This window comes from Anticarsia gemmatalis, chromosome Z (assembly GCF_050436995.1).
Source record: "Anticarsia gemmatalis isolate Benzon Research Colony breed Stoneville strain chromosome Z, ilAntGemm2 primary, whole genome shotgun sequence".
NCBI classification, from domain to species: Eukaryota; Metazoa; Arthropoda; class Insecta; order Lepidoptera; family Erebidae; genus Anticarsia; species Anticarsia gemmatalis.
In genome coordinates, this window is record NC_134776.1 from 636763 (window position 1) to 646997 (window position 10235).

At 41.4% G+C, this 10235-nt stretch overlaps 1 protein-coding gene across 1 annotated transcript; it reads right to left on the reverse strand.

The window, feature by feature from the left end:
* LOC142986584 (uncharacterized) lies at positions 1-9206 on the reverse strand. Its single transcript, XM_076135097.1, has 2 exons — positions 9097-9206; positions 1-1957 (listed from the first exon to the last, which is right to left on the reverse strand). Exons 1-2 carry the CDS (start codon positions 9204-9206, stop codon positions 1-3), a joined length of 2067 nt encoding a protein of 688 aa, XP_075991212.1.
* Between the last annotated feature and the right edge of the window lie 1029 nt (positions 9207-10235).

Sequence of the window (10235 nt, forward strand, 5' to 3'; positions counted from 1 at the left end):
TTAGTTGCCGAGTTCCATCGCCTCCCCGGCCCGTGACGGCTGGCCGCTCTTAATATTCTGGGGGGCCTTACCCCCCGTCTTTTGCGAGGCATTTACTCCTTTCTTTTTGGGCTTGGGGGCTCTGCAAGAGGGACCCCCAAGACGGTGCTCCGCAGGCAACTTTGCTTCTGCGCATAGGACGCAGCGCGGCGCAGCAGAGCACTGACCCACCTTATGTCCAGCCTGACCGCAGCGGTAGCAGATGTCGCTGCGGTCACATTCGGAGTCACACATGGCCCGCGTGTGTCCTGCACCCAGACACCGGAAGCAGCGCATCTGGCGGGCTTCGGCCACGCTAATCCGGGCCGAGACCCACCCCACCAGCAGCCTTCTGGCAACTGCCACCTTTTTCGCGGCTGGGATTGGGCATTTAGCCCAGGCCGTTCCCTCACCACGCGGACCGCTGCGGACCACACCGACCTTAACCGCGTCCACTGGACAGCCCCCCGCACGCGATATCGCCCGGGCCACCTCTTCTGGAGTAACAGAGTCGTCCAGACCCCGGACCCGTATGTCCACGCACTTGTAGGGTCTGGACACTATGGCGTCACCCCTCAGGACCTCCCTTAGTTTCTCCGCAAGGGAGTCCGCCTTCTTTTCCGCATCTGGCCCGGGGATTTCCATTTTCCGGGCACCGGTGGCAGCGACACAGATCTTGGCAATCCCGCTGATGCCGTGATCCGCCAGGACGATATTCTGTTTCGCCCTGGCGATCACCTCAGCGTAGGTGGCGCCCCTCCCGACGGCATCCTGCGACATCGTCAAGATTATCGCAGCCGTCGACGGGGGGCGCAGCGGGATCGCTGCTTTCTCCTGCTTCTTAGAAGGGGGCTTAGCGACCACGGCTACCGTTGTCTGCGCCGGTTCAGCGGCCTTTGCCCCCTTCTTCTTGCGTTTGCGCGCCACAATGTTCCAACCCTCGGTAAGGGGTGCCGGAACCGGTGGGGCCGCTGAAAGGCCCCCTACAGTTTGGCTTGGGGCGGGATCTGGTTCATGGAGCGGCACAACGCCACCGCCCGTCTTTTTCCCCTTCCCCTTGCCTTTGCCCTTGCCTTTGGCGGCCTTGCCGTCTCCCGGAGTGGAAGATGTGGGGGCCGAAGAAGGTGTCGAAGCCGGAGGGACAGTAGCCTCCAAGGTGGGCGCTGGTTGCGCTACCCCTTTCGTTTTGTCCGCGGCCAGAGGAGGGCGGATCCGAGGCTCCGGCGGAAGCCTAGCCTCGATGGCCCCGAGGCGGGCGTCCCAAAACAGCCGGAAATCGGCCATCCTACGGTCGAATTCGGACCCCACCTCGGACCCTGTTTCGGCTGGTCTGGAATGTTCCGGCAGGGACTTCACCATCTCCTTCAGGGCCGCCACTTCCTGCGAGAGGAGGTCGACCCTGACACTAAGGCGGTGGTTTTCCGCCATAAGCCTCATATTTTCTTCTGTGGCGGACCGGCAACTTAACTCCGACGCTGCCCGCCGGACTTCTTTCTCCGCCTCCTTAAGGGACCGCACAAACGTTCCCTTAAGACATGCGGAGCGGTCAGCAACGTGGCGGACGTCGTCCATATGCCGCAAAACCAGCTGAGCGATGTCTGACGCGGGCAGCTCCTTCAGCTCCCGGTTCGACGGCCCCTCCACCTGTGGAGCACGGTCTTCACCAGCACTCATGGCCACGTCCGTATCTTCCTCGCTACAAAGAGGGGAACGCGCCTTTCCACGCTTCTTCTTACCCCCCTTTCGTGGTGTCTCCGCGACTAGAGGCTCGGTCTCCTGGTGCGTGGCCGACACTGATCGTTTCCGACCTTTGCCTCTCCCGGAGACCGAGCTCCCTCCGTGTTCTTGCACCTCCGGGCGCACCTTTCTAAACAGACGGGTTCTGCCCGGAGAAGCAGACCCGTCCCTTCCCGACTCGCTATCGCTAATCGACGGACGCCTAAGAAACATAGGCCGTCCCTCGGATAGCTCCGCGAGCGGGTTACTATCTCCGGGTGTCTGGGGCCTGGAACCCCCTCCACTTCCCCCTAACCTTTGGGTACCTTCAGGCGTCGCAGGACGCCTAAATACCCCCTCGTCCCCACCAGGGACCTCGTCTTCTCCTCCATTATTATTATTTTGTTTTTTAGATTTCAAATTTTTCATATTTAATCCCACGAGTGTGGGGGAAATATACCGTCCACCCAGGCAGAGCCCCCTGTACCTGGGTAACCCTATCTACTCCGTGAGGTCGGGCAGGTTTCACGGGCATTCTAACCTAATGTTTTTTATTGAGGTTTTCTCCTCTCGGCCCAGCCAATTAAGGCAAGGCCCTCGGTCCCAACAGCGGCCGCGAGACGTGACCACGACGCCGCCGCCGGGATAACGAGTTTGAGGACGGTGACTGAAGTCTGCTCACCCGGAAACGATACCGAATCCGGGTGAGCCCGTCCTCCCCCCCACTGGCCTGGAAGCCCCGGCCAGCAATCCCCGCGAGGAAATTACCTGCCGTTGCTTCCCGCCACACCAGCCAGAACCGCTCCCCATACCACCGACCCAAAGGTTTGTGGGATGAGGAACGGAGCCGCCAAGGGTAATTTTTTATAGAGGTTTTCTTCCTCGCAACCACCACCTCGAAGAGGCGGCAGCCCCCGAACCCGAATACGTCAGGCCTTACGGGTTGAGTCCCTCCTAGCTTCACCGTGGCTGGATTGCCACGGCTACTGAGCCCCCTCACCACGACAAGGTGGAAACTCCCCGAGGGGGAGGGGTCGCTACCTAGTGTGAAAGTTTGAATTTTTAAATATTTTTGTAGGTATCAACTTAATGCAAATAAAACCGTCCAACTCATTAAATTATTAAATATGATATTGCGGAGCGCGGCGTTGCATTGATTGAAGAATTCAATAAATTAATTACTACAGACGAGGAACAAAAGCAATGCCTTCTTTTGGTTGTGAAAAACTTTAGACAAAAGTACCCAAATACAAATAAAAGCACGTTGTTAGCATAAGACACTATTTTATTACTTTATTTGTGTAATTTGTGTATGATTAATATTTTTTTAATAAATAAAAAAAAAACAGATATTAAGTTTTTTCCTCATTTTCAAATGCTAGTAGCGACTTCTAAATAATGTCTAAAAAATTTGTAAAAAATAATTTGATAGTTTTTTATGACTTAGAACAAAATAAAAAGGTGACGCGGGATATATTGAAAAAAAAACTTTTTTTGTATAAATAAGAAGCACCCTAGTATTTAGCCTGATCCGGATAAAATCGTTTTAAATAACTATCCCGTTCCAAAAAACGCTGATGAACTAAAACGGTTCGTAGCTTTTTCTAATTATTACCGAAAATTTATTCCAAATTTTGCGGAAATATGCATACCATTAAATAATTTATGTCGTAAAAATGTAACTTTCGATTGGGATCTAAATTGTGAAAAATCTTTTCGAGCTTTAAAAAATTCATTTATAAACCCCCCCGTGTTACAATACCCGTTATTCGACGACAACAACACATTTATTTTGCAAACCGATGCATCCGGGTATGCGATAGGATCTGTGTTATGTAATGCTGACCATAGGCCCATCGCTTATGCCAGCCGTAGTTTAAACAAAGCCGAATGTCGATACCCAACTATAGAAAAAGAACTTCTAGCTATAGTCTGGTCGGTAAAATATTTTCGACCTTACTTGTATGGAAGAAAGTTTATTATAGAAACAGATCATAAACCATTAGTATTCTTGTATAATATGACAGATCCTTCCAGTAGGTTATTGAAATTTCGATTGTTACTAGACGAGTATGACTATAAGGTTGCTTATGTGAAAGGGCGCGACAATGTAGCTGCAGATGCATTGTCTCGCATAGAAACGACTAGTGAAGAATTAAAGGCGATGAATGAACATGTCGTGTCAGTGCTCACAAGGGCTCAAACAAGAAAACTTACTGAACATTCTGGTAATCATACTTCGATCATTGGTCTGATCAACCGAGAGTTGTAGAGATATTAAAACTACCGAAGGATTACACGGAATTAATATTTCTTAACGAGGAAGAATGAAAGAAGGTTAAAAAGTGTGTGTCAGTAGATAGAGGAGATTATGCGTATTCGTCGTCTGACCGTACTATATTTATTATTTACTAGCTGACCCGCGCAACTTCGTTTGCGTCACATAAGAGAGAATGGGTCAGAATTTTCCATGTTTTTGTAACACTTTTTACTGTTACCTACTCTGCTCCTATTGGTCGTAGCGTGATGATATAAAATATGCTTTTTTTTTCACCAAAAATGTTCTCAAAATTATTTATATATAATCTCTTAGTATAACGAAGTCGCGCTAAGACATATCCGCCATTAAAACAGTTGCCATGGCAACGGAATTTCGTTAATTCAATGTCATTATAATATTGATTTTTCGCGACTTCGTTGAATTTTCTGAATTTTCCCGGGAAATGCGTCATTTCCCCGGGTTAAAAAGTAGCCTATGTCCTTTCTCGGGTATCAAAATATCTCCATACCAAATTTCATGCAAATTGGTTCAGTAGTTTAGACGTGATTGAGTAGCAGACAGACAGACAGACAGACAGACAGACAGACAGACAGACAGACAGACAGACAGACAGACAGAGTTACTTTCGCATTTATAATATTAGTATGGATTTATTTATTTATTTTACTTTTACAATTTACCTTATTCTATTAACTAATTTATACTCGCCAAACTTATTAGTTTAACGGCGAGAATGCGCTCTTACTGACTAACATGACATACTTAAATAACTAAACAAACAATAATCAGTGACTTAAAACAAAATAATAAATATCAACAACAAAACTAAAAATTAAATTAACATTTCAACCAACAAAATTAGATAAACATAAAATAATGCTTCTTATATTATACGTTATGTATGTATCTACTTATTATATGTAAGTTTATAATTATATTATATTAACATTCAGTCTTTCAGTAGTGTAGCTTTAAGTTTTCTTTTAATGGTGTAATTGCTCAGTCTGGGAGTCTGTCTTAACACATCAATCTTATTAAATACTTTTGGTACTATATATTTATTTGTACGCTCTCCATAATAATTTTTTATTTTAGGTTTAATCAGTCTTTTTTCTCTAGCTCTTCTTGTATTATATTTATTTTCTACAACATTTTTGTAATCATCACTAAAATAATTCTCTGAACCTATTAAGTATTCAACCTTTTTATCAATTGGTAGTATTTTACATAGTGGAAATAACTTTTCATATTCTTTATTGCACATGTCTTTTTCTTTCTTACTGACTAGGTTTTTTTATTACTCTTAATTGTAAGTTCTTCACGTCCTTTAAATACGTAATAAAAGTTCTCCCGTACACAATAAGGCCGTAAGAAATTAACGAGTCAGCCAGTGCATAATAGACAATTCTTAATGTGGTCTTATTAAGTACTAGCTGACCCGCGCAACTTCGCTTGCGTCACATAAGAGAGAATGGGTCATAATTTTCCCCGTTTTTGTAACAATTTTCGTTGCTAATCCGCTCCTATTGACCGAAGCGTGATGTTATATAGCTAATAGCCTTCCTCGGTAAATGGTCAACACAAAAATATTTTTTCAATTCGAGCCAGTAGGTAGTTCCTGAGATTAGCGCGTTCAAACAAACTCAGCTTTATAATATTTGTATAGATTAGACAACCTCGTAGCTAAGTAACAACCGCGCGCATCCATCTCTAAGGTTAAACTACGCTTGCCGAGGTTGTTCCGTGGATGGGTGACCATATACTATAATATAATACTCATAACTACTTATAAGAATATATAATTAAACTAACACGAAATTCTACCAAATACCACAAAATGGGTATAATATTAACATTAAATACGAAAATAATGTAATTAAAACTACTTAAAAGAATATACAAACAAATTTATTATAACTAACACGAAATATTTAGTGGAAACTATTTCAAACTAATATCAATTCGAAAGAGTATAACCTCAACTGATTAGAATAACGTAAGTAGCATAATAATCCGGTTAAAAATCTCCAAAGCTTAGGATAAAATAAAACGTAATGATAGTGCGATTTAATATTGCAAATAGCGCCATCTAGTGAAAGCGCCAGTGCAACCGTAAAAAGCGGTGGAGCGGTTTCTTCTGATTGTCGCTGTTTTCCGTGGAAATGAGATATTTTCCCGGGGTAAAAAGTAGCCTATGTCCTTTCTCGGGTATCAAAGTATCTCCATACCAAATTTCATGCAAATTGATTCAGTAGTTTACGCGTGATTGAGTAGCAGACAGACAGACAGACAGACAGACAGACAGACAGACAGACAGAGTTACTTTCGCATTTATAATATTAGTATGGATTCTATCCAATTGATAAAACTTAGCTAATACAGATCTCAATCTACTACAAACATCTGAAACATGTGTTGCAAAGTTAAAGTTTTTATCTATTGTTAGGCCTAAGTATTTGAAGCTATCGACATACTCAATCTTTTCACAATTACATTGATCCTTATTTCTATGTAAACAGTCATATGTGTGTCCAATTATGTTCATACTGTCTCTGTTAACGTGTTTTGCTTCCTGATTATATGGAGAATGTATATGCATGCATTTAGTTTTGTTGATATTAAGAATGATGCCATTATCGTGTGCCCATTTAGTTATATTTTCAAAATCTACCTGGATATAGTTTTGAGCCTGCGAGATATCTTTTGATGCATAAATGACACACATATCATCTGCATACATGAACACTCTACAATGAATGACTACGTTTGAAACGCTATTGACGTGTATAATGTAACCTACCGGACCGAACACTGAACCAGTTGGCACGCCCAAGCTCACTACCGCGTCATCCCCTATCGTTCCATCGACCACAGTACGTATTTTTCTATTACTCAAATAACTTCTGAACCATTCATTGGTGGGTCCGCGTATTCCGCATTCTTCCATCGCCCTCAATAACAAGTTATGATCTAAGGTGTCAAACGCCTTTTTATAATCAATAAAAAGTGCGATCAGCTGTTTGCCAGAGTCCAGTCCTTCGTTTACATAATCTGCAAAAGTATTCAGAGCTGTGGCTGTGCTCTTACCCTTTCTAAAGCCATGTTGTGTGTCTGAGAGTATACTATGCGCTTCAAGGAACTTACTAATTTGTCCGACTACTATTTTTTCAACAATTTTATTAATTACTGACAATATAGCTATTGGTCTGTAATTTACGTATTCGAGGTGGCTGCCTGATTTATAAATAGGACGAACTATAGCATTTTTCAGCTGATCCGGATATACACTTTTCGTTAGGCACATGTTAATAAAATTAGCTATTATCTATAGGGCTAATACTTTTCCCAAGGTATTTAATGTCACTAGCTCTAATACTATCTACACCCGGTGATTTTTCGGCGGATAATGAGTTTATAACTTTTTCAACTTCCCTCGAACTTACTTTCATAAACCTAAAAGTAACGTCACAAGGATGTACGTATTTCTCCCTATCTAGCAATTGAACGTTACATATGTGCTTAATAGCTTGTATTTCTTTTGTAAAAGTTTGTGTAAAATTGTTGCATATATTACTTATTGTATCTATTTTACCTAAGTGTTTTGTAATTACATTATCTAAACTATTTCTTTGCCGACCCAGCCACGAGTTAATATTCGCCCAAATTTTTTTAAAATCGCCCTTGCACTTTAGTATTTCAGATTGTCTATATTTATGTTTAGCTTCTATTATTAGTTTATTTAGGTACTTTATTTCTAAATTTCGTATATTCCAAACGCTTATTCATATTTTTTGAGTCTAATTTCCAAACTTTAAATAAATAATTTCTCCTCATCAACATTGTATATAAACTATCATCTATCCACGGCTGCCTTTTCCTTTTATTTCCTACCGTTATTGTTACTGTACATGTTTTATACAAATTATTAAATACATTTTGTAATGACTGATACAATAACAATGGGCACGATATATCATTCAGTTGTGTCCAGTCATACTCCTCTAATCGCTGTTTAAAAAGTTTGTCACTTATCACATTTTTTCGTACACTATCACATCTTTTATTCACTTGTCTATTGCCATCACTTTCACACAAATTGAGAGACACTCCAACTGCATAGTGGTCGGACACACAAACTTCAAGGACGAATGACGTCGCTCCGTACTCACTGCGTCCCGCTCTCACCCACACGTGATCCAAACACGCTGTCTCTCTCGAACCGTCGACGACCGCGTCGCGCGTAGCTTCCGTGCACGGTATAACACACTGGCCGTATTCACACAGGGTGCTTTTGTAATTCGTAGTACTAGGTTGACTGCGTGGTTCATGATGTTTATATTCATATCACCAATCACAATAATATTTTCTGTTCTAGGGATGTTTTTTATTATAGTTTCTATTTCATTTATAAATGTTGTTTTGTTTTTTTGTGGTGGCCGATATAATGCAATAATATGTGTCCTACTTTCCTTCCCTTTTTGTAGTTGACCATGTAAAACTTCTACTGATCCCGTGTTTAGTCCCTGCGCCTCAAAGATGAGTTCACTTTTTGAATATATTAAAATACCTCCTCCTCTAGTGTTTTCTCTCGTTAATATATATGTATCGTATCCTTTTATTTGATAGAATAGTAGTTCTGCCTTCTTAATATTTATTTCGCTTAAAATTAATATATCTATATTGTAGTTGCCTTCTTCTAATATAATCATAATTTCATTGAAATGTTTCCGAATAGACCTTATGTTAATATGCATTATGTTCGTGTTGCCTGTCTTTTTGCTTAAATCGTTGCTTAGAGTTTTCATATCGAAGTATCTTTTATACGTAACATCTGTGAATAAATCATCTTCCATACAATCGAATGTTGATATTTAAAAATCACGTCGTGTGTACCGGGCTCGCTATTTGCGTTATCTCTTTTGCTATTATTATTTATCGGCCGGCGATTCCTCGAATCGATCTAAATCACTTTCTGTTTTTATGTTAAATATTCGTTTCTCTTCGCTGTTCTTTTTAACTAATATATTGCCGTTTTGCACCCAGATGTATTGATATCCTTTAGGTTTCAGTTTGTTTCTCACCACAAGAGTTGGCGTTTGAACCGGGGCAGGGCTTCGTTTATAAATATTTGGTCGTTGTTGCCGTTGCGGTAGATCTTGTTGTTGGTGATCTTCTTGTCCTTTTTAGCCATCATCCAGGACTTGCGGGCACTTACAGTACGTAGTTTAGCTACTACCACTCTCGGCCTTTTGTAAAGCTGTTTACCCAATCGCAGCGTACACGAGCTGTCTCTGTGAGGGAAATGGAAATCTTTTGTAGGGAATTAAATATTGACACTGTGTACATTATAAAAGATGACTATAATATTAAAATAATTAAAGAGCTAGCTCAATATATAAATAAATTACCTAAGTGGTCCGGACCCCGCTTATGCGTAATAAGAGGTATTAAAAAGATTATAGACGACGATACAAAGAGAGTTATATTGAATGATTATCATATTCTACCTACAAGTGGACACGCAGGGATAAGGCGTATGATAAATAATATACGTAAAAAATATTTCTGGACAGGATTAGAACGCGATGTTACCAATTTTATTAAAAAATGTACTAAGTAAATGTCAAAGATATAAGTATTTGAATGCTGTAAAAGAACCCATGGTAATAACTGATTGCGGTAACTCCGCTTTCGATAAGGTATATTTAGATTTGGTAGGTCCTTTATTACAAGACTAGCTGACCCGCGCAACTTCGCTTGCGTCCAATAAGAGAAATGGGTGAAAATTTTCCCCGTTTTTATAACATTTTTTACTGGTACTCTGCTCCTTTTGATCGTAGCGTGATGATATATAGCCTATGTCCTTTCTCGGGTATCAAAGTATCTCCATACCAAATTTCATGCAAATTGGTTCGGTAGTTTGGGCGTGATTGAGTAGCAGACAGACAGACAGACAGACAGACAGACAGACAGACAGACAGAGTTACTTTCGCATTTATAATATTAGTATGGATGGATGTACAGAATTGACCTCTCTACAGATTTATTATAAGTATAGATAGGAATAAGAGCCAACGTTAGAACTTTCTAAACAGTTCAAAATAATCCATTAGATCTTAAATATATACATCACTAGCTGACCCGCGCAACTTCGCTTGCGTCTCATAACAGAGAATGGGTCAGAATTTTCCACGTTTTTGTAACACTTTTTCACTGTTAC